At 43.5% G+C, this 25576-nt stretch overlaps 1 protein-coding gene across 8 annotated transcripts in view; it reads left to right on the top strand.

Moving 5' to 3' along the window:
* Positions 1 to 25576, top strand: part of ST18 (ST18 C2H2C-type zinc finger transcription factor) — a 520674-nt gene that overhangs the window by 177177 nt on the left and 317921 nt on the right. For all 8 annotated transcript variants that reach the window (XR_012320159.1, XM_073679291.1, XM_073679292.1 and 5 more), the window contains exon 3: positions 14755 to 14809. Coding sequence is in view for 7 of the 8 variants with exons in the window: in XM_073679291.1 (XP_073535392.1) it covers positions 14755 to 14809 (55 nt within the window). In the remaining variant the exon portion in view is untranslated. The remainder of the gene's footprint in view (positions 1 to 14754; positions 14810 to 25576) is intronic.

The raw sequence follows: 25576 nt of genomic DNA, 5'->3' as shown, positions 1-25576 counted from the left end.
CGTTAAAACCAATGGCAGGCAAACAAAAACACATAGGAACACATAGAAAACACCTTCAAAGGTGTCCACAAGCTCACAAACTGCTCAGAAGACGCTTTCTTTAAAAAAGCCGGCCGGCAATTCAGCAGCGGCATACACCGGTACCCGACAATTTAGACATGAAGGAATAGAGCATCACACATAGATTAGATAGATAGAAACATGTCAGTCACATATATATGAAGTACAGTGACAGTGTTGATTACTGTACTTGTCATTTAGTGTAAAGGATTTATTAAAAAATATAATAGTGTTTTCGTGCACCGTCTCTTTAAAAAAGCCGGCCGGCAATTCAGCAGCGGTACCCGACAATTTATATCAGACAGAATAGAGCTTCACACATAGATTAGATAGATAGAAACATGTCAGTCACATATATATGAAGTACTGTGACAGTGTTGCTTACTGTACTTGTCATTTACTGCAAAGGATTTAATAAAAAAAATAATAGTGTTTTCATGCACCGTCTCTTTAAAAAAGCCGGCTGGCAATTCAGCATCTGTACCCGACAATTTAGAATAGAAGGAATAGAGAATCACACATAGATTAGATAGATAGAAACATGTCAGCCACATATATACGAAGTACAGTGACAGTGTTGCTTACTGTACTTGTCATTTAGTGTAAAGGATTTATTAAAAAAAATAATAGTGTTTTCATGCACCGTCTCTTTAAGAAAGCCGGCCGGCAATTCAGCATCTGTACCCGACAATTTAGAATAGAAGGAATAGAGAATCACACATAGATTAGATAGATAGAAACATGTCAGCCACATATATAAGAAGTACAGTGACAGTGTTGCTTACTGTAATTGTCATTTAGTGTAAAGGATTTATCAAAAAAAATAATAGTGTTTTCATGCACCGTCTCTTTAAAAAAGCCGGCTGGCAATTCAGCATCTGTACCCGACAATTTATAACAGACAGAATAGAGCTTCACACATAGATTAGATAGATAGAAACATGTCAGTCACATATATAATAAGTACAGTGATGGTGTTGGTTACTGTACTTGTCATTTAGTATTAAAATAAAGGATTTATTATTAAAAAAAATTGGCGTGGGATTCCCCGTAATTTTAGTCTCTAGCGGAGGTTAAGCAGACAGCTGGGGCAGATGTTTGAAGGGGGTAATACCCACGGAGCTTCCCAGGCTACTAATATCAGCCCCCAGCTGAATACCTAGCCTTTACTAGCTATTAAAATGGAGGACCCCCCCCAAAAAAAATGACGTGGGGTCCCACCTAATTTAATAGCTAGCAAAGGCTAGGCAGACAGCTGGGGGCTTATATTAATAGCCCAGGAAGGGTTCCATGAATATTGGCCCCCTCCCAGGCTAGAAACACCAGCCGTCAGCCGCCCCAGAAATGGCGCATCCATAGGATGCGCCAATTCTGGCACTTAGCCTCGCTCTTCCACGCTGCCCTGGTGCGGTGGCAGGGGGTAATAGGGTTGGGGTTGATGTCAGCTTATAATGCCAGCTGACATCAAGCCCAGGTTAGTAATGGAGAGGCGTCTATAAGACACCCCCATTACTAACCCCATAGTCAAAGTTAAAAAAAAAACACAAACACCCAGAATAAAGTCCTTTAATTGAAATAAAGACACAATTCTTTATTGTTCTAAATTAAACCATACTTACCATCACGCCCATTCCAGCTGAAGCCAACGATCTCCTGCAATAAAAGAAAAATAATAAAGCAACCTCATCCTTACCTTTCCATGGTTCCCAGGACAGCTTCAGCTCTGCTACATCGAGATGACAGGCTGGACCGCAGCAGAACGCTGCCATCCAGCCTGTCATCCCGCAGACACTGAGAAGCGCAGGCATGCTTGCGCTCCTCAGTGTCTCGCTGTGACGGCATCCAGATGAGCCGACAATGGACTCAGCTCACCTCATGCATGTCACTGACAGCGTGGGAAAATTCTCCTGCACTCAGCGCTTCAGCGTGAGAATTTTCCCACGCTGTCAGTGACGTGCATGAGGTGAGCCGAGTTCATTGGACATGACCTCGGCTCATCTGGATGCCGTCACAGCCAGACACTGAGTAGCGCAAGCATGCCTGTGCTTCTCAGTGTCTGCGGGATGACAGGCTGGATGGCAGCGTTCTGCTGCGGTCCAGCCTGTCATCTCGATGTAGCAGAGCTGAAGCTGTTGTGGGAGCCATGGAAAGGTAAGGATGATGTTGCTTTATTATTTTACTTTTATTGCAGGAGATCATTGGCTTCAGCTGGAATGGGCGTGGCGGTAAGTATGGTTTAATTTAGAACAATAAAGAATTGTGTGTTTATTTCAATTAAAGGACTTTTTTCTGGGTGTTTGTGTTTTTTTTAAATACTTTACTAGAAATTCATGGTGGTCATGTCTAATATTGGTGTGACCCCATGAATTTCGGGCTTAGGGCCAGCTGATAATGCCAAGCTGGCCTTAACCCCTTTATTACCCAGTGAGCCACCGCACCAGGGCCCTGGATGAGTTGGGTACAGCGCCAGAAGATGGCGCTTCTATGAACGCGCCATTTTCCGGGGCGGCTGCGGACTGCAATTTGCAGCGGGTGGGGCCCAGAAAGCTTGGGCCTCCCTGCGCTGCAGATTCCAGCCCCCAGCTGCCTAGTTGTACCTGGCTGGACACAAAAATAGGGCGAAGCTCCACGTATTTTTTTTTTAAATTCATGAAATTCATGGAATAATTAAGAAAAAAAGGGCTTCCCTATATTGTTGTGTCCGGCTAGGTACAAATAGGCAGCTGGTGGTTGGGAGCAGCCCGTTCCTGCCTGCTGTACCTGACTGGACACAAATATAGGGCGAAGCCCCACATCAATTTTTTTTTCATTATTTCATGAATTTCCTGAAATAATTTAAAAAAAATTGACGTGGGGCTTCGCCCTATATTTGTGTCCAGTCAGGTACAGCAGGCAGGAACGGGCTGCCCCCAACCACCAGCTGCCTATTTGTACCTGGCCAGACACAACAATATAGGGAAGCCCTTTTTTAAAAAAATTATTTCATGAAATAATTAAAAAAAAATTGACGTGGGGCTTCGCACTATATTTGTGTCCAGCCAGGTACAGCAGGCAGGGACGGGCTGCCCCCAACCACCAGCTGCCTATTTGTACCTGGTTGAACACAACAATATAGGGAAGCCCTTTTTTTCTTAATTATTCCATGAATTTCATGAAATAATTTTAAAAAAAAATGCGTGGGGCTTCGCCCTATTTTTGTGCCCAGCCAGGTACAACTAGGCAGCTAGGGGCTGGAATCCGCAGCGCAGGGAGACCCAAGCTTTCTGGGCCACCCCCGCTGCAAATTGCAGTCCGCAGCCACCCCAGAAAATGGCGCGTTCATAGAAGCGCCATCTTCTGGCGCTGTACCCAACTCATCCAGGGCCCTGGTGCGGTGGCTCACTGGGTAATAAAGGGGTTAAGGCCAGCTTGGCATTATCAGCTGGCCCTAAGCCCGAAATTCATGGGGTCACGCCAATATTAGACATGACCACCATGAATTTCTAGTAAAGTATTTAAAAAAACACAACACCCAGAAAAAAGTCCTTTAATTGAAATAAAGACACAATTCTTTATTGTTCTAAATTAAACCATACTTACCGTCACGCCCATTCCAGCTGAAGCCAATGTCTTCTGCAATAAAAGTAAAATAATTAAGCAACCTCATCCTTACCTTTCCATGGTTCCCACGACAGCTTCAGCTCTGCTACATCGAGATGACAGGCTGGACCGCAGCAGAAAGCTGCCATCCAGCCTGTCATCCCGCGGACACTGAGAAGCGCAGGCATGCTTGCGCTCCTCAGTGTCTCGCTGTGACGGCATAAAGATGAGACAAGTTCATGTCCAATGAACTCGGCGCACCTCATGCACGTCACTGACAGCGTGGGAGAATTCTCCTGCACTAAGCACTTCAGCGTGAAAATTCTCCCACGATGTCAGTGACGTACATGAGGTCAGCTGAGTTCATTGGACATGAATGAGCTCACCTCATGCACGTCACTGACAGCGTGGGAAAATTCTCACGCTGAAGCGCTGAGTGCAGGAGAATTTTCCCACGCTGTCAATGATGTGCATGAGGTGAGCTCATTCATGTCCAATGATCTCAGCTCACCTCATGCACGTCACTGACAGCGTGGGAGAATTCTCACGCTGAAGTGCTGAGTGCAGGAGAATTCTCCCACGCTGTCAGTGACGTGCATGAGGTGCGCCGAGTTCATTGGACATGAACTCGTCTCATCTTTATGCCGTCACAGCCAGACACTGCAGAGCGCAAGCATGCCTGCGCTTCTCAGTGTCTGCGGAATGACAGGCTGGATGGCAGCGTTCTGCTGCGGTCCAGCCTGTCATCTCGATGTAGCAGAGCTGAAGCTGTCTGGGAACCATGGAAAGGTAAGGATGAGGTTGCTTTATTATTTTTCTTTTATTGCAGGAGATCGTTGGCTTCAGCTGGAATGGGCGTGATGGTAAGTATGGTTTAATTTAGAACAATAAAGAAATGTGTCTTTAATTCAATTAAAGGACTTTATTCTGGGTGTTTGTGTTTTCTTTTAACTTTGACTATGGGGTTAGTAATGGGGGTGTCTTATAGACGCCTCTCCATTACTAACCTGGGCTTGATGTCAGCTGGCATTATAAGCTGACATCTACCCCAACCCTATTACCCCACTGCCACCGCTACAGGGCAGTGGGAAGAGCGAGGCTAAGTGTCAGAATTGGCGCATCCTATGGATGCGCCATTTCTGGGGCGGCTGACGGCTGGTGTTTCTAGCCTGGGAGGGGGCCAATATTCATGGAACCCTTTCTGGGCTATTAATATCAGCCCCCAGCTGTCTGCCTAGCCTTTGCTAGCTATTAAAATAGGGGGGACCCCACGTCATTTTTTTGGGGGGTCCCCCATTTTAATAGCTAGTAAAGGCTAGGTATTCCGCTGGGGGCTGATATTAGTAGCCTGGGAAGCTCCGTGGGTATTACCCCCTTCCCAGGCTTCAAACATCTGCCCCAGCTGTCTGGTTAACCTCCGCTAGAGCCTAAAATTATGGGGATCCCCACGCCAATTTTTTTTTAAATAAATCCTTTATTTTAACACTAAATGACAAGTACAGTAATCAACACTGTCACTGTACTTCATATATATGTGACTGACATGTTTCTATCTATCTAATCTATGTGTGATTCTCTATTCCTTCTATTCTAAATTGTCGGGTACAGATGCTGAATTGCCGGCCGGCTTTTTTAAAGAGACGGTGCATGAAAACACTATTATTTTTTTTTAATAAATCCTTTACACTAAATGACAAGTACAGTAAGCAACACTGTCACTGTACTTCATATATATGTGACTGACATGTTTCTATCTATCTAATCTATGTGTGATTCTCTATTCCTTCTATTCTAAATTGTCGGGTACAGATGCTGAATTGCCGGCCGGCTTTTTTAAAGAGACAGTGCATGAAAACACTATTATTTTTTTTAATAAATCCTTTATACTAAATGACAAGTACAGTAAGCAACACTGTCACTGTACTTCATATATATGTGACTGACATGTTTCTATCTACCTAATCTATGTGTGATTCTCTATTCCTTCTATTCTAAATTGTTGGGTACAGATGCTGAATTGCCGGCTGGCTTTTATAAAGAGACGGTGCATGAAAACACTATTATTTTTTTTAATAAATCCTTTACACTAAATGACAAGTACAGTAATCAACACTGTCACTGTACTTCATATATATGTGACTGACATGTTTCTATCTATCTAATCTATGTGTGAAGCTCTATTCTGTCTGTTATAAATTGTCAGGTACTGCTGCTGAATTGCCAGCTGGCTTTTTTAAAGAGACGGTGCATGAAAACACTATTATTTTTTTTGATAAATCCTTTACACTAAATGACAAGTACAGTAATCAACACTGTCACTGTACTTCGTATATATGTGACTGACATGTTTCTATCTATCTAATCTATGTGTGAAGCTCTATTCTTTCAGTTCTAAATTGTCGGGTACCGGTGTATGCCGCTGATGAATTGCCGGCTTTTCATGTTTCACTGTTGGCACTGTTCCCATCGATTTGGGCAATCACTGTAATGCCACAACCACCATGGCTGTGGCATTACAGTGAGTGGCAGACAATCCCTGCATGATTGGTGCTCTAAATAGCGCCAGACATGCAGGAAACGCTTTTGGTGCACGAACAGTTATCGAACATAACCTCGAACAGCCGAATTTTTTGCAAATCGTTCGGGTTCGTCGAACAACTCGAACACCGCCCAAAACAGATCGAATTTGAGATTGGCGAACAGTTCTAGTCGAACACCGCTCATCTCTACTGCAGACCCTCCAACGGTTGGTACAACAAAAGTTTCAGGAGCTCAAACATCATGAGATATTGTGTCTTCAAGGGACAGCTCTGAGGCCCGGGGAGCAGGTGTTGGTTCGGGACAGGCGGCCCCAGGGAAAATTGAGTAGGCAGTGGGAATGGACCCCGCACCGAGTGAAGCACAGGATTGGCGCTGAAGGACCTGTGTATGAACTTCAACCCGAGGGGGCTGAAGGAGCCACTACCAGAGTGGTTCATCGTAGTATGCAGCGACTCTGTCTGTCTAAAGATGACGAGGATGGAGAAGAATCACCTGCTTCTAGAGAGGGTCCTGTCACAGTTGCCCCAAGCCACGATGTGGATGAAGAAGAGTTGTTGATTCTACCTCCGAGCCCCAGCACTCGATTACCTGCAGTCCCCAGTGCAGGCGGCGAGGGAACAACATCGGTTGAAGCCACCGGGCAGGCGGAGATTGGAAATCCGAGGGACCCTGCACCCCCCATCGGTAAAAACTGAGTTATGCCGGTCAGAACGGACAAAAACAGGAGTGCCTCCTCACCGTTACGAACAAGATCAATTCATATGGTACCATATCGTCCAGGAAGTCCAAGAATGTGAACGTTTGATGAAGGAACTCTCGCCCGTGGAATGGCGAGTTAAAGGAGAGTGGGAGGGTAAGGGGGGAAGACCGGGGTGTAAGTACTTTCAGAGCAACTGATCTGGAACTACCGGGGCCGTGCCTCTGGTTGCAGGGGGAAGACAGACTGCGAGCACAAGAGTCAGGTGACTGGGAAGCTGGGGGCATGTCCAGAGTGAGAGCTGGGAGGTCAGGTGACCGGGGAACTGGTGGCGTGGCTAGAGAGAGGAAGAGACGAGGACGTTTGTGCGGAAAAGCAGAGCTGGGTCCTGCTCAGCAGAGCAGTGTGAGAGGGTCCAGGCTCCTGGCTACAGTACTTGGAGCAAGATCCGAGTGCAGTGGACTGGAGGAGTCAAGCCGACTAGAGGGAGAAGAGACGCAGGGTCCGTGGAGCCGAGCACGTAAGGTGCCGTGTTATGGACTAGGGGCTCAGCGGGTAAAACCGGAGACCGCCCGCTGCCGCCAGAAAATGGAGCATTGTTTGGGCGGGGAAGCCTGAAAAAATCAACACCGGCATCAGCTGGCAACTGCCTTGTGAGGAGCAAGAGTCAGCTAAGAGAAAAAACTGTCGATTACAATCGGTTCGACTCTGCTACATCTAGTTAAACTGTGACTTTTACCTGCTACTTCCCTTGTTTTTCCCCCATATTTTCCCCTGTTACTCCCTGCGTGGAGATTGACCCTGTTATCATAAACTTCCCCTGTTTATTAACCCTGAATTGGCTACTCTGTGTTTCTGTGTCACTGCATCTAAAGTACCTGTGTTACACACGTACAGCACACGGACGACACACGAATGATACACGGATGCAATCCATGTGCCTTACGCTTTTTACACTGATCCATAAACTTGTATTAGCTCTTGTCATCCGTGCTGCTGATAAAAAGTGGACATGTTTCCATGTGGTTTGCATGGATATACGGTCTGTACAAACACACGGACACATGCACAGCACCATAGATTATAATGGGCACGTGTTGCATCCGTGAAAAAAAACGGATGCCACACGTACTGCAAACATGGATATTTAAAGGGGGCCCAAGACAATATTCAATGCAATCAATAAACATATAATTAGGTTTACTTTTGTAGGGAATGAGAAAGATTGATATCAAAGAAAACATTTGTTTCCGAATATCCATGCAATAGGAGATGTGACGTAATAAGTTTAAGCGGCCAGTTACTGTTTTAATTGGGAGTTTGTTGTTGAGTACTTTTGTGTGGAAGTCATCATAATTAAAATATGTTCATTTTTCTTCAATATATCTACATTTTGTTCAAAATCCATTTATTTGCAAAAATGGGACAACTTTTTGTGGCACTGTTTGTTATGCTGTCGCTATCTATTGACTGCACACACTACATTGCCCCAAATGACTATGTGTTTGGCCTTGTAGTACAGTAAATCATAGAAACCAGTGAACCTTTTATATCTGACTATTGTTTCTTGTCCAAAGCTAGTTGAACAGAAGGCAGCTCAGACAGTGAAACATTGCAGGGTGACTTTGTATGTGGCTGTTCGTCCTTAATAGCTGGCATAGAAAATGTCCATTAAGACATTTATATGGGAATGTTACATTTAAATAGCTTCTTGTTAGTAGCAAAAAGGCCAAGTACAGATGATCATCTAACAGCACATATTCTATAACTAGAACAAAAGAAACACGTATACTCTAAAATGTTATATTCAATGTTATTCTCATCAATAACTTTTTGAATAAAAAAATCAAAATCTGCTTTAAAATGGAGGAATATTCATTTGAAAATTATAAAGTGAAAGAAACATGATTGAAATTAGTTCCGTAGCATTTTAGATGGTTTATGGCAGAGGTTTTTGTATGTGTCCCTAAATGTAGGTCATTTGCAAAAAAATAAGTGCATAAATGAACAAACTACATGAAATGCTGAACAATTATGTATATTGTGTGTCCATAATGGATGCCTGAAAGAACAATGAAACAGGGCCATATTTCAATAAAATCATTTCTTGGCATTTACTTGGGTCTGAACAAGTAGTAATTCTTTTTAGAACTGAAGCACAGACTGCTTTTAATTTTGTCTGCGGAGTTGCTTGCCATAAAAAACACAATAGATAAATAGTATATCTGCACATAATATATACAGCATTCTGGAGTTGTTTATCTCAATAGACTATAGTAATCAAAAGTAATGAACCTATTATGTGCAGGACCTTGGAGAGCGTAGAATGGCAGTAAAAGTGTGGCACATAAAAGGTTTATTAAAGGAAATTAAAGTCCATCATTGCCACACCTGCTCCCCTATTATAAGTCTATGGCAGGTCAGTGCCTTCAATCACAACTCAGCAGCACAGAATAGATCATGTTTCACATTACAATTGCTTCCACAAAGAGGACACTCAGTTGTACATCTTCAGTCTGCTTACAACTCTATAATACACAGCATTAAATAAAAACAAAAGGCTATTTTTACAATTATGCCACATTGTCTGTTGTTTGTGATATTGCTGCGATGCAAAATAGTATTTCTGTGTTCTAAAACAATGCTGTACTCTTCTATTTATAAGGTAAATAGCAACTGTAATGATTTAAAAAAATGGTACAGTGTAAGTATAGAAATATAAAATATATTTGCATAGATAGAGGAACCTTTGGGTACTGCAATTAGACAGGATTGCAAAATTGTGAGCTGCAGGTGAGGTTCGATGGAAAATAAAATATCATTGTATATGTAAAGGATTTAGATAAATGAAGAACGTACTTTTATGTTGATCCATTGGAGTAAATCCATTGCTCTTCTACTTGATCATGATTGCCCTAGATCCTTGGATAGACTACAGCTAAGTGCTTGTCCTAGATCCCTTGGTAGACAGTAGATAAGTGCATTTCCTAGATCCTTGGATAGACAGCAGATAGGTTCTTGTCCTAGATCCTTCAGTAGACAGTAGATAAATTATTGTCCTACATCCTTGGATAGACAGTAGATAAGTGCTTGTCCTAGATCCTTGGATAGATTACAGAGAAGTGCTTGTCCTAAATCCCTGGGTAGACAGTAGATAAGTGCTTGTCCCAGATCCTTGGATAGACTGCAGAAAAGTGCTTGTCCTAGATCCTTGGATAGATTACAGAGAAGTGCTTGTCCTAGATCCTTTGGTAGACAGTAGATAAGCGCTTGTCCTAGATCCTTCGGTCCTTCCCCTGACGAAGCTGCGCGGAGACGCGGTGATACGCGTGGGGTATAGGGCTCTGGTCCTGTACTTCCTTGATATGACTGTTATCCTCTAGTACTAGCTACACAATTTGGGTAATATCTCTCCACATCCATATTGCCTGGAAATACACCTCTTACATGTAGATGGGTCAGATTTAAAGTACACGCTTAATATACGCTAAATATATGTCCTGTTTGGGAATTTATCCCTGTATTAATACAATAAGAGACTTATCGCCTATTAGGGGAATTATGTGTGAATATTCAGAATTTTGCAAGACTACTAATGATTTGGTATGATTATGATAAGCTACAATGTTCTAACTGAGTGATACATATTTAAGGTGGAGTGAACCTTATTGAGCCCCAAGGGCAAACCAGGCTATTGCTCTAATTTCTTCATGATTGGTGGCAGTAACTCTATGTGCTTATTGGATATTTGGCTCATCTTATGTAGCGAATATGGGTCCCTTGTGTCTAAATCCTATTTATGTATTTTGATGTATATACGCATGTGCCCGCTGCATTATACATAGAGCATTGTTTATCTAATTGTCTATGTATTGGTGACTATTTATAGACAGGGACAGTCTTAAGGGCCAGACCCTTCTGTTTTCCTATATTTTAAATGCTTTTCAATGTTTTGTCTACACAGTTTCTGGAATGAAATAGTATATTGCTTATAAAGAGGTGTGCTGCTTGATACATGTGGTTCCTTTTTTCTTTTCTCTTTGCTAGATCCTTAGGTAGACAGTAGATAAGTGCTTGTCCTAGATCCTTGGATAGATTACAGAGAAGTGCTTTCCTAGATCCCTCGGAAAACAGTGGATAAGTACTTGTCATAGATCCTTGGATAGACTGCAGATAAGTGCTTGTCCTAGATCCTTGGATAGATTACAGAGAAGTGCTTGTCCTAGATCCCTAGGTAGACAGTAGATAAGTGCTTGTCCTATATCCTTGAATAGACTGCAGTTAAGTGCTTGTCTTACATCCTTTGGTAGACAGTAAATAAGTGCTTATCCTAGATCCTTGGATATACTACAGATAAGTGCTTGCCCTAGATCCTTGGATAGACTGCAGATAAGTGCTTCTCCTTGAACCTTCGGTAGATAATAGATAAGTGCTTGTCCTAGATCCTTGGATAGACTGCAGATAACTGCTTGCCCTAGATCCTTGGATAGACTGCAGATAAGTGCTTCTCCTTGAACCTTCGGTAGATAATAGATAAGTGCTTGTCCTAGATCCTTGGATAGACTGCAGATAAGTGCTTGTCTTAGATCCTTGGGTAGACTGCAGATAAGTGCTTGTCTTAGATCCTTTGGTAAACAGCAGTTAAGTGCTTGTCCTAGATTCTTGAATAGACGGGCTGTGATGCAGGAAATGAGAAGCCTTTTGTTTTCCAAAATGTTTTTTTATTGTCCCAATATGTTTTGGCACCGGACCGCCGCCTTTCTCAAGATATTTTACCTTGAGAAGGGTGCCGGTCCGGTGCCGAAACACATTGGGACAATAAAGAACCATTTTGAAAAACAAAAGGCTTCTCATTTCCACAGCGCAGGCCGTTTAACGTGATATTGTACTCCTCTACTAAAATACATATGTTTAACTTTTTACTGGATGGTTATGCCAGATTTTTCTTTTAGATGTCATCAGTCAGTTATTCGTCGGGCTTCTGATAGACATTCGTTTTTACATTACAGAGAAATAACATTAAAACAGGTTGACTGTTAAATTACTTTCATTTTAATACATTTGAAAAACAGCCTGACTTGGCTACCAGAAAAAAAAACAAATAATGGAAAAAATATTACTGACCTAGTATTTAGAGGTAGATTGCCCTAGAAGAAAATGATGTACTTGCAATACTTTGTAGATAAAATGCCTTTCAAACTGATATACATAAGCAGAAACTGTGATGAACTTAACAGGCTATTGTCATCTATGCCTTTCATACCCAAGACAGAAATAATGGCATCTAGGTCCTGGACAGTTATGAAAACAACTAAGCACAGCTGCAGAACTCCCATAGAACTATGCTGTTGGTGTAACTTTTGAGTTGCGGAAACAGAATAGCTCACTGTGTTACACTGCTTCCATAACTCTCGTTAATTTCGGTAAGAATTACACAAACAGCGCCGTTTTGGCTGTTTTCATAACCCGGCCTCTGATAGTTGAGCCCTAAAAACTGTTATTCTTATTTCAACTATGAAAGGCATAATTGAAATTGTGGATTAAAGGGCATTAAAACTGAACCCCCATCAGAGGAAAGGGATATAAAGGTTGTCCAGCATTAGAGAGAGAGTGAGAAAGCGAGAGTGAGAGACTAAAGTTCGGTTCGGCACGGGTCCGCTCATCCCTAATTAGAACCAATATAAATGAAATAGTTTAAGAACGCCTATGAAAAATAATAACGCCAAATAAAGTGTTTTATATGAAAACGCAAAAGTAGTGGTGATCACATAAGGCCAAAGATAAATTGCCAGCACAAATAACCATCAGATTTGTAGGTAAACATAAAAGACAGCTGAATAAATATGAAAAACAAAGATACCTGTTAAGTAAGGCAACAATAAGATAAGTAGAAAGAACTCCAAGTGTATCGCAACTAAGTCTGTAGCTTCCTCAGTCACCTAACCCCTGAGGAAGTCACAGACGTAGTATATGCATGTGGTCCTTTCTCCTCATCTTATTATCGCCTTACTACTTTACCCCCGAGGAAACAAACATAAAATGTAGCCAAATAAATATGAAAAACAAAGATACTTATAAATTATTTCCCCCTGAGGGAGCCACAGACTTAGTGGCCATACATGTGGGGTCCACTCCTTTCTCTTTATCTTATCACTACTTTATACCTGAGGAAGCCAGTTGCAGTTCTGGAATATGACAGCACTGGAGGATAATGGGTTCCTGGTCGCTTCACCTTTGATTCTTCTCAAATCTTTGGCAGTTAATGTGTGTCTTTTCGTCTCAAAGTATTTTTTTACCCTGTTGACAATTTGCAACAAAGCTTTTGATTGTTCTGTGATCACACCCCAATATCTGAGCAATTTCAAGAGTGCTACATCCTTCTGTAAGACTTGTAACAGTTTTTGACTTTTCAGAGTCAGGTAAAGTTCCTTTTTGGACCATTTTGCCTGAGGAAAACAAGCTGCCTAATAATTCGGCACACCTTCATAAAGGTGTTGGATCCTTAGGCCTCACTCTCTCTCATTAGACAAATACACACCATCTGATATGCTTCATCCATTAAGCACTCACATTTATATAGCTTGGAATTGGAAAATCTGCATAAAAATGATGATATGGTTAAAATACTTACTTGTCCAATAATTCTGCACTGTGTAGAATAGTGCAGTCAGATGATGATTTTGGAATCATGTTTTTTATTATTTAACTTCTTCACGGCCTTTGACGGACATTTACGTAAAGGTCATGTACCGGCCTTTGATGCGGTCTCACACGCTAAGCCCACATCTTTCCCCGCACATGATGACTGATTTAATCACCTATCATGTGTCATTAACAGCAGCAGGTCGAGCAATGCTTTGCCCACTGCGGTTAACCAATTAAATTCTGCTGTCAATCACTGACAGAGAGATTTAACACTCGCCGTCGGAAGCGCATCATTCATCCCACCCATTGGCACCCATGTCACATGATCAAGGGGTGCTGATAGGTTGTCATGACAACAGTGGGTCTGCTGATGATCTCTGTGCCTGTTACTACGATCCTCCTGTGAATGCTGGCCAGAGCCGACGTTCATAGGAGATTGTGGTTTCTGCTATACATAGCAGCGCTGATGCATACTCTGATTGCAAAGAAATATTTTCATACAAGGCAAAATATACAAACAAAATTTTTATGCATATTCATCTAGAACTACCCTGTTACCAGATTAAAACAACTAAATGACTGAAATTAATGTTATAATAATATTAATCTTTTTATTTATATAGTGCCAACATATTCTGTAGCTCTTTCCAATTTAGACAATTTACAGCAATTATCGGCACTGTCCCCACTGGGACTCACAATCTACATTCCCTATCAGTATGTCTTTGGAGTGTAGGAGGAAACCGGAGAACCCGGAGGAAACCCACACAAACACGGGGAGAACATACAAACTCCTTGCAGATATATTTGACGTATAGAAACACCAGCATTTCCTTATTCATGAAATGATTGGTGTTGGTGAGGTAGCCATCTAACTCCTAGTGGTATAAAAAATAACTAACATGAAACCCCATGTGTTCTAATTAATACAAGACAAAATAAAACAGCCATTGTCATTGTTATATGTGCAAGAAAAGACAATCAAGGTCATATGCTTTTCAACTAAATCCTTGAGCACATGGAAGAAAGAAAGGCATCATAGAAAAAAAAAATCTGTTACCATAAAGTTCCTGATTCAAACTGCATTCATTCCCCCGTCTGCAAATGTTCAGTTCATTTCAAGATTCGCTTTACTTTTGCTACTTGTCTCTATTTTAGCAATTTAAAGATTTACTAATACCTGTTTTACAGCAGCTTTAAAGTGCCATTATCATATTCATATTTTTATATAGATGGCAGTAGATGGAGAAGACACTCATCTATGCATACTATCAAAAGAAATCAAGGGTAAGTTTTGTACTATTATAAAATAATAGTTACATTTGTTTTACAGATACATAGTGTTTTACATCTGACATAATTTTTCTGCTGGTACAATAATGTACTTTCGGGGAGAGGTGCAAAGTACATGAAAAACAAAATGTGTTTTAAACTATGTGCCGCTTTCACTGTAAAGCAGCTTAAAGGGAAGCTATTACCAAAAAATGACCTATTGTTTAAATCAGGTTTTCATGCTACATAGAAAAAAAAATTAAATTGGTAATGTTCTTTTTTTCCATAATGTGATCTTACAATGTATACGTATTATACCCTGAAACAAAAAAAAATAAAGTATAAAAAAGCTCCAGCGGCCAGTGTGAAAATGGCAACTTCTAGAGTTCTAGATTATACTTTAACACAGCACAGATAGTGATTGGTAGCAAAAAACATTGCCAAACATTTTTGAAAAATACATTTAACACAAAAACACAATTTAAATAATACGTAATTTTCTCATTATATATTCTTTGTAAGCACTCCAGACAAAAAATGTTTAAAATGTTTAAAACAACAAATTTTTGACATCAATGTTTGCTTTAAATCAAAGTTTAACTTTATATTTTAACCTCTTAATGACCAGCGAAGTGCATTTAAACGGTGTTTGCTAAGTAGCCTTATTAACTCATCGTCATTGTAAAACGGCGATCAGGAATAAGTGTACAGCTCTCCCCAGTTGACGAAATTCCTGTGGGTGACAGCTTTATATGACAGCTGACACACTGCAGCATCGACCCCGACTGGTTTTGGAACCAATCGGGGCCAATTAATCCTTAAATACCGATGTCAATCATAACTGTGGCATCTAAGTGGTTAAAAGGGGGTTAAAAGACACCCTTTGACACCATCACTGCCCCCCACAATCATAGTCGCAGGTTACAATAGTTGCCATGGTACCTTGAAATCATCTGATGATCCCAATGTACAGTGGCCTGTTAGACCCAGCAGTGGGACTAAGTGGAAAAGTAAAAAAAAGTAAACTAAAATATGTAAAAAGACAAAAAAAGCGAACACAAATCACGAAACCTTGTTTTGTCACTGAAAGCAAAAATAAACAAAAAAGTACATATAGTTTTGGTATCAACACATCCGGAACAACATTAACTATAAAACTGTAATGTATTTATTCTGTTCGGCGAACACCATAAAAAAATTGTAGCTTTTTCAACATAATGACAAAAAATTGCATAAAAAGCGATCAAAAAGTGATATGTAAAAAAAGAAATTGGTATAAATTAAAACATCAAACTGTTCAACAATGATCAAGCCCTAAAATGGCTCATTTGGCAAAAATTTTAAAAAGTTACAGCTCTCAGAAAATGGCAATGCAAAAACAAATTCACTTTTGTAAAATATTGTAATTAGTCTGTAAAAGTAGCAAACCATAAAAAAATGTAATTACTATCACTATAATCATACTGACACAAAGAAAAAACAGTTTTATCACTTTTACTGAACCACACAAAAATAAATATAAAAACAATAAGTGAATTGCTGTTTTTTATTCATTCTGTGTCTGAATAAAAAGCGATAAAAAATGTTATATACCCCGATGTGGCACCAAAAAAATGTTCTACTTGTCATGGAAAAAATAAGCCCTCATACAGCTCACCTTCCTTCTCAGCCCTGATGTGTGGCCAGAAAGCAGTCTTTGATGACATATAGAGCATCACCACGTTGTGTTGAAATTGTGTAACAAATTATGGAATCTGTTTTCTCCTATTTATCAATTGTGAAAATTACAAATTTGGGGATAAAACAACATTTTAGTGGAAAAAAAATAATTTTCCCTTTCACATCCACATTTTAAAAAGTTCTTTGAAGCAGCTATGGGTTCAACATGCTCAACACACCCTTAGATGAATTCCTTGATAGGTATAGTTTCCAAAATGGGGTCACTTGTGGGTATTTCTGCTGTTTTGGTACCTCAGGGGCTCTGCAAATGAAACATAGTGTCTGCGATCTATTCCAGGCAAATTTACACTCCAAATACGAAATGTCGCCTCTTCCCTTCTGAGCCATGCCGTGTGTTCATGCAGAACATTTTTGACTACATGTGGGGTATCTCCTCGGGCAAAAAAAATTTACGTTTCGACTTTTGCAAAAGTAAAAAATTTGGGGCTAAAGCAACATTTTCATGAAACAATGACATTTTTCAATATGATGACCTAATGTTGTCAATTTCTGTATAGTACCTGTGGGTTCAAAATGCTCACTGTACCCCTAGATAAAATCATTGAGGGTTGTAGTGTCCAAAATGGTGTCAGTTGTGGGGTTTTTCTGTTTGTTTAGGCTCCTTAAGAGCCTTTCAAATGCGGCATGGCATCCGCAGTCTATTTCAGCTAAATTTGTGTTCCAAAATTCCAATGATGCTCCTTTCCTTCCGAGCACTGCCGTTTGTCCAAACAGAGGTTTTTGACCACATGTGGGATATCAACACTCAGAATTAACTGGGCGACACATTGTAGGTCCATTTTCTTGTGCTATCCCCTGCAAAAATGAAAAATTTGGGGCTAAAGCACAATTTAGAGGAAAAATTAACATTTTTCTTTTTCTCATTCCACTTTGCATTAATTCCTATGTAGCACATGAAAGGTTAACAAATTTTCTGATAGCAGTTTTGAAGTATTTGTGGAGTGCTGAATAGGTCCCTAAACAAACAGGTTTTGTTAATTTCTTGAAATGTGATAAATTGCTGCTGAACTTTTAAACGTTCTAACTAGTGTTGAGCCACCCCCGTAGTGTTCGATTTCGGTTCGGTTCGTCGAACACCCGTGTGTTCGCCGAACTGTTTGTCGAACTGTTCGTCGAACACCTTTGAACACCGTTAAAACCAATGGCAGGCAAACAAAAACACATAGAAACACATAGAAAACACCTTCAAAGGTGTCCAAAAGCTGACAAACTGCTCAGAAGACACAACTAACACATGGAAAAGTGAAAAGTACATATAGTCATGCGAAAATAAAAGAGGTGGAGGAGTAAAAGGAGGGGGAGACACAGATATAGGCATGTCATGCCCTTCTAAAATCCAAAAAGTGAGAAGCCGACACGGCCAGTCCGCTCCTGCCCATGCCACCTCCGTGTCGCCGGGTTTGTGCCAGAGCCGCGGTGAACCCTGATGGCCAGCCCCCCTCTCCCAATACTGGTGCCTGTCCGCTGGTGGGTCGAGCGAGCCCCCCTGTGGTGGAGGCAGCTCTAAGCTTTTTAATTTAAATTGTCTCTCTAATTTGAATGAATACACTTTAAATCCATTTACAAGGATCTATTGGAGGGCAAGTCTCATGCCAGCAGCCGCATAATTCCAGCTCCAGTAGCGTCCACTAAAGCTGCTGCAGTTAAAAAGCTTTTATAAGGATCGAGCTCGGCTGTCCACCGCAAGGCATTCTACTGCCAGTCCCAGCCCCTATGCCTTGGGGTGCCTCCTGATGCTCTTCACTAAGTATTCCATGGTCCCGAAGCATTTCCTTTGAAAAAATTAAGTGTCTAAACTACAGGTGGTGTAGCTTGCTTAACAGCCGGGATAATCCGCTGACTAGCAGACACTGCTACTAGGCACAAAGTATTTCCTGGGCTAGATGCAGTTAAAAATTTGTAATTAGATACTCTCGTTGGATGCTGAGAAAGCATTCCATAGAGTCTCCTGGCACGCCATATATGATTCTCTTAAAAAGCTTGGGGTAGGGGTCTAGGGGACCCTTTTATAGCCAAAATCACGGCCCTGTATCATAATACGTCACCTAGGCTGAAGATAAATGGAACTGTAGCACCCTGAGGGCTCGGTTGCTACAGAGGTATTGCACCTCACCCAGAGGTGTGATATCTCACTCTCAGGTAAGGATGGAGTGTGGATCAGGACCCGACACCTGCATGCATTACACCACATTGCCATGGGGCAGGGCGACCAATATGCCTCTGAGATGGGCACGACAGTCCCTGTCCCTGGCTGGAGTGGGGGGAGGGAACACTGAGGAAGGGGAACCCTGTAGTGCAGGAGCAGGGAGGAAGCAGTTCCTGGGTGCATTGAGAAGGGAGTATAAAAGGTGGGCACCATCTTAGTTCAGTGCAGAGAAGTCTGAGCAGAAGTGGCAGGGAGCAGGGGCTCTGCATGAGCTCTGCTCCGGAGGCGGGCCTAGTAACAGAGGCCCAGGCCTGGAAGAGGGAGAAGGAAGGAAGAGAAGGCTCCAGGAACGAGGAATGAAGGGATCCCAGGGGTGCGGACGGGTGAGTCGCCACTGCACGCCCGAATCCACCTGCGTGGAGGGGTCAGGCCAAAGGGGGAGACCGGTCCCCGAAACTAGTGGAGGCAGGAAACGACCCTCAGCTAGAAACCGGAGGCTGTGACATTTTATGTGGCGCAGCCCCTCGCTACACCCGCTAGGAAGGCACCACATAGGGTCAGGGAAACTGGCGCCAAGTTTACCAAGAGGAGGCCCGAGGCAGCGGGACAGAAGGGTTGGTAAGAAAGGCCAGACAAAGGACACACAAAGGGGGTCCTGTGAAGCGCTCCAAAGTTATCTGGGAGTTGTCTGAGCCCCTCACCTGGTGAGCACAGTACGACGTGGGCAGCCGTTACCTGCAGACGTGGTCTGGATAATAAGAACTGTGAGTAAAGGCCCTGGACTGCATCACTGACTCCGTGTTGTTACTGCTGCTGCCCTGCACCATCACCCCCATCCTCCGCATACACTGCCCTGAGGCTATACTCCTCCCGTGGGGAGTTATGCTACGCTCTGCTGCACCCACAACACCAGCCTCAGCGGTCTGCCCTGCAGCGGCGGTTCACTCTGACCGCAATCCACGGGTGGCGTAGTCGGACATTTAAACATCAAAACCACATAAATAGTTCCGCCACTGGTTTGACCACCCTGAGCCACGGAACCGGGTCGCCGCCACGAAGACTACAACCACCAGCATCCACCAAAAAGGGTCCGGCTCCGGGTGTCCCAAGGCCCAGGGGGTGCATCAGAACATTTTCATCACCTTTCACAATCACCAATGGGACAAGGCAGGGATGTCCTCTGTCCCCTCTCTTATACATCCTAGTGATGGAGCACCTGCTCTCATCAATTCGCCATAACCCCAATATTAGGTGGATTGAGGTGGGAGGCACCGAGTACAAGTGCTCTCTATTTGCTGATGATGTCCTAGTATATATCACTCAATCACATATATCCATCCATGCTGTTATGGCTGAAATAGATCACTTTGTTACATGGTCAAATTTTAAAATCAATGGAGCGAAGTCTGAGGCCCTCGATGTCTCCCTCCCCAAATCCATATAGGATTCCATCCAGTCCAACTTTCCCTTTGCCTGGCCCTCACAGGGTATCAAATACTTAAGAATTCCTATTCATAGAGACCTCTCCCATCTATGTTATCTTAATTTTGGGCCCTTTATTGAACAACTCCATACAGACCACGGTTGGCAAGTTAGAACTGTAAGATTCACTACGTGAACCACTGGTGTTTTGTGGAAAAGCACATGTACACTGCGTTCCAAATTATTATGCAAAAAGTGTTTAGGAGTGATAAGGGAAGAATTTGTTTGTTTGTCAGTTAAACTCATTGATGGTGATGTGTGTCAGGGCTCTTTATATCACTGTAAGCAATTGCAGACACCTGTGCTAATTAGTTTGGCAGGTGTGTCCAATGAAAGGCAAGACTACTTAAGAAGGCTGTCTCACATTATTAAGCAGCCTACATTTTCTGCCAAAATGGGAAAGAAAAAGGATGTGTCGGCTGCTGAGAAGCAACAAATTGTGGAGTGTTTAGGTCAAGGCATGACTACAATCAACATTGTGCGATGATCAGGATGAAGTGTCTTGGCAATCAAGAAGTATGTAGCTGATTCACAGTACACACGTGTGCGTGCTGATAAGGGCAAATTGAGGACTCTTTCCTACAGGCAATTACGTCAGGTTGAAAGAGCAGCGGCAAAAAAGCCTTGTCATAGCAGCAGACAAGTTTTTGAAGCTGCTTGTGCCTCCAACGTCCCCCGAACAACAAGATGCAGGGTCCTTCAGAGGTTTGCAGCTGTGCATACGCCATCCTGTCGATCTCCTCTATCCAATTCACACAAGCAGAAACGGCTCCAGTGGGCCAAACATTACATGAAGACTGATTTCAAAACTGTTTTGTTCACGGATGAGTGCCGTGCAGCGCTCGATGGTCCAGATGGATGGAGTGGAGGATGGCTGGTTGATGGACACCCCACGCAAACACGGCTACAGAACCAACAAGGAGGAGGTGGAGTAATGTTTTGGGCTGGAATCATGGGGAGAGAGATTGTCGGCCCCTTTAGGATCCCTGAAGGCGCTAAAGATGAACTCCATAATGTATGTGGATTTTCTCAAACAGCACTTCCTGCCAGGGTTCAAGAAGAAGAACCGTGTATTTCACAGCAAGATCATTTTTCTGCATGATAATGCACCATCTCATGCTGCACATTAAACATCTGCATCTCTGGCTGATATGGGCATAAAAGGGGACAAACTTATGGTGTGACCCCCATGCTCCCCTGACCTGTACCCCATTCAGAACCTTTGGAGCATCATTAAAAGGAGTGTCTATGATGGCGGGAGGCAGTTCACATCTAAGCAACAGCTCTGGGAGGGTATTCTGTCCTCATGCAAAACAATTGAAGCAGAAGCCATCCAAAACCTGACAAATTCAATGGACGAGAGAGTTCAGAAGCTCCTTTCGAACAAGGGGTCCTATGTGAAAATGTAACATCACCTAGAATAAAGTTTTGAGTTGAAAACTGTTTGATTTCAGTTTCTAACAACCTGCTAATGCTTATAATTTCAAAAATGACCATTTTTTTGGTCTTTATTAAAATGAAAAGGTTGATCGAAAAGTTTGGGGGATCTAAGAGTGTGGCAACCCAGTAGTCATGATTACTTCGAATTCTGACAATATGAGGGTCATGCTGCAGGTAGTGCAGCAAGAAGGCACTTATGTGTCTTGCGCATCTAGGAGCCCCAAAATTATTTTCCGGGCTAGATGCAGCTATAAATTATTTTTAATTTTAAATCTGGTGGAGCTTATTATAGATGGCCTAATAGGATCAGTGCTGCACACTGCTACAAAGCCCAAATTATTTTCCAGTCAAGATACAGATAAACATGATTAGTAATTTGAAAGCTTAAAACGGTTGGTAGGGTGATTTTAAACAATCATCAAGCTTTTACTCTCCCCAGGATGACACAGGGGTAGAAAAGTCGTTTCGGATCCATGATTCGTTCATCTTTATGAACGTGAGTCTGTCTACATTATCAGTGGAGAGCCGCGTGCGCTTATCTGTCAGCACACCACCAGCAGCGCTGAACACACGTTCAGACAGAACGCTGGCTGCGGGGCATGACAAGATCTCCAAGGCGTAAGTGGCTAGCTCCGGCCATTTATCCAGATTGGAAGCCCAAAAGAGCAAGGGTCCAGTGACACAGTCGTGGCTTCAATGTTTACTTGGAGATACTCCTGTACCATCGTCTCTAGGCGTTGACTATGTGTCAGACTTCTTGTCTCCTGTGGCCTTGCAAAGGATGGGCTAAAAAAGTGGTGAAATGATTCCGCAAAATTGATGTTACCACCAGATACTGTGGTTCTGTTACGGTTTGAGTGCTGAACACTTGACGGTCCCACGGTTGGCAAGTTGGAACTGTGAGATTCACTACGTGCACCACTGGTATTTTGTGGAAAAGCACATGTAAGATTCTGCAACAGTCTCTGCTGATACTCCTGCATGCGTGCATCCCTTTCTATGGCAGGAATAATTTCTGCAAATTTACTTTTGTACCGGGGATCTAACAGTGTGGCAACCCAGTAGTCAGGATTATTTCTAATTCTCACAATTCGAGGGTCATGTTGCAGGTAGTGCAGCAAGAAGGCACTCATGTGTGTTGCGCATCCAGGAGCACCAAGTCCCTGTTGTGTTGGTGGCGAGGTAACAATCATGCTTCCTTCCTCTGTCCTCTCCCCCCAACCTCGCACAACAGAAATGTGATCAAGGTCTCCCTCATCTGATGAGTCTTCCATCAGTTCGTCCTCCACTTCTTCCTGGGCTCCTGCACCTTCCTCACTAGTTTGGCTGCTACCATGCGCCCTGGTAAAACCATCTCCCCCACCCTCACATGCCTGCCGCCTTGGTGCTGCCGACCGTCTGGACCTTGCAGATGTTAGCCCTTCCGCATACAACTCCTCCTCCTCTACTTCCTCCACCTCCTCTTGTGCCACCACCTGACTCCGAATTCTGTTTAACATGTGCTCCAGCATGTAAATCACCGGAATAGTCATGCTGATAATGGCATCGTCAGCACTAAACATCTTCGTCGCCATTTCAAAACTGTGCAGAAGGGTGCATAGGTCCCTGATCTGAGACCACTCCTCCAGCGTGATTTGCCCCACCTCTGAATCTCGTTGGCCCAGGCTATACGTCAGAACGTATTGCACCAGGGCTTGTCGGTGCTGCCACAGTCGCTGCAACATGTGCAGAGTTGAATTCCACCGGGTAGGCACATCGCATTTTAGCCGGTGAAGTGGCAGGCCCAACGACTTCTGTAGAGATATAAGTCGCTGAGCTGCGGGATGCAAACGGCGGAAGTGAGCACACAGCGACCGTGCCCTCTGCAGAAGGCCATCTAGTCTGGGATAGTGGGCTAAAAATTGCTGGACAACCAGGTTCAACACGTGAGCCATACAAGGCACGTGTGTGACATTGCCCCGGCGAAGGGCCGCATCCAGGTTTGCAGCATTGTCGCACACGGCCTTCCCTGGTTTCAGGTCCAGTGGAGACAACCATTCATGAAATTGGTTCTCCAGAGCTGACCACAACTCCTCAGCTGTGTGACTCACATTTCCCAGACATTTCAATGTAAAAACCGCCTGATGATGTTGAGCCCTACTGCCAGCATAGTAAGGAGGTGTGCAGGATCCCTTCTGCGCAGTTAGAAAGCTTGTGGCATGACCAGACAGGCTTTGGGTGCAGGTGGAAGACCGAGAGGAGGTTGAGGAGGCAGAAGCAGTGGAGGAACTTTGACATAAAGAGGATTGACACACAACTCGTGGGGATGGCAAGACTTGGACAGCAGCCCCTTGTCCTGCTGTCACCATAGTTACCCAGTGCCCAGTCAGCGACATGTAACACCCCTGTCCATGCCTACTCGTCCAAGTGTCTGTGGTGAAATGCACCCTGTCACACACAGAGTTTCTCAAAGAAGCGGTGATGTTGTGTGCGACATGTTGGTGGAGCGCAGGCACACCTTTCTTTGAGAAGTAGTGCCGACTGGGCATCTGGTACTGGGGCACTGCGACGGACATAAGGTCTCGAAAATCCTCTGTGTCCACCAGGCGGAAAGGCAGCATTTCTGTAGCCAAGAGCTTGCAGATGGTGAAATTCAACCTCTTAGCTTTCTCATGGCTAGGAGGAAATGGTCTTTTACTTGTCCACATCTGAGGGACCGAGGGCTGGCTATTGTGCTTAGACGGGGTTGATAAGGGTGTCCCCGGAAAACTGCCGGTCTGTGAGGAAGATGCAGGCGGACATGTTAGGTTGCCTTGATCCAAAGGTGGTGCTATCGATGTCGGACAGCGCTCAACACCAGCTGCTGTTACCACCTCCAAAGAAAATGATGACCTGCCAATCACGCTGGCTGTTGCGGGTAAAGAGGTGGCAGGTCTGCGCCCCAAAACAGGTGTGACTGCTGTCCCCCCAGTCACAGAGGATGAAGAGGCCGCGGATGCACAAGATATGGCATACGGTGGTTGGCCCGGCCGGCTAGGCCGCATTGTAGCACACTGAGCTTCCCACTGCAACTTATGCTTCATGTCCATGTGCCGGTTCATGCATGAAGTACTCAAACTATGTATTTTTTGGCCTCTACTTAGCTTTTGCTGACAAATGTTACAGATAACACGAGTTGGGTCATCTTTATCGATCTGAAAAAATGCCCAGGCTATGCAAGGCTTAGCACCCATGCGACCTGAAGAGCCACCACGACTTGTGGTGAGAGGCAGAGTTGTGTTTGAGGATGCAGTTGTTGACGTGCTTCCAGTACTACGTCTCTGTCCAGGAAGGCGCAACCTGACCTCGTCGTCACTAGCATCTTCCTCCACCTCCTCTGCTGACCTCATCTCTTGGCTGACTGTGGGTTGACAGTAAGTGGGATCTCCAACCTCATCATCATCACCCTGTGTGTTATCACACCCGTCGTCCTCAGAGCCAACCTGTTCCTGCCCTGACAAAAAACTAAAGTTGTCGCTCCAATCAGGTATTTGAGTCTTATCATCGTCTTCCTCATTGTCTCCACCAACAGGAGTTACAGTTTGGGAATGAGGGTCTACATTATGGTCAGAACCTTCTGCGTCTGGTCCTGGATCCGACTCATAAAGATTCTGGGCATCAGTGCAGATCATTTCCTCGTCTGGATTCACAGAAGCGCTGGAGTCGACCTCTGATTCCCAGGCTATAGTATGAGTAAACAGCTCTGCAGACTCAACCATCTGTTCTACCTCATACTCAGACGGGCAGCTGGAGATTTGGGAGCTGTGAGGAAGCAAGTGCGATTTGGGTGACACCTTTGAGGACTGGAGTATTTGTGATGTTGAAGTTGATGTGGAGGAGAGCCCACTTAAAGGAGCACTTGATATCCGTTGAAGCACCTGCTGTTTTTGTGCCTCATCTGGAATTTGTAGCGATTGGCGTGGCCGTAAGAAAGGGATCTTATCACATTGTCCGCT

The sequence above is a fragment of the Phyllobates terribilis genome, unplaced genomic scaffold (assembly GCF_046119375.1).
Source record: "Phyllobates terribilis strain yellow unplaced genomic scaffold, ASM4611937v1 Scaffold_4__5_contigs__length_816908805, whole genome shotgun sequence".
In the NCBI taxonomy this organism is placed as follows: Eukaryota; Metazoa; Chordata; class Amphibia; order Anura; family Dendrobatidae; genus Phyllobates; species Phyllobates terribilis.
Note: the sequence above shows the minus strand (reverse complement) of the source record. Positions and strands in the feature narration are given on the sequence as shown.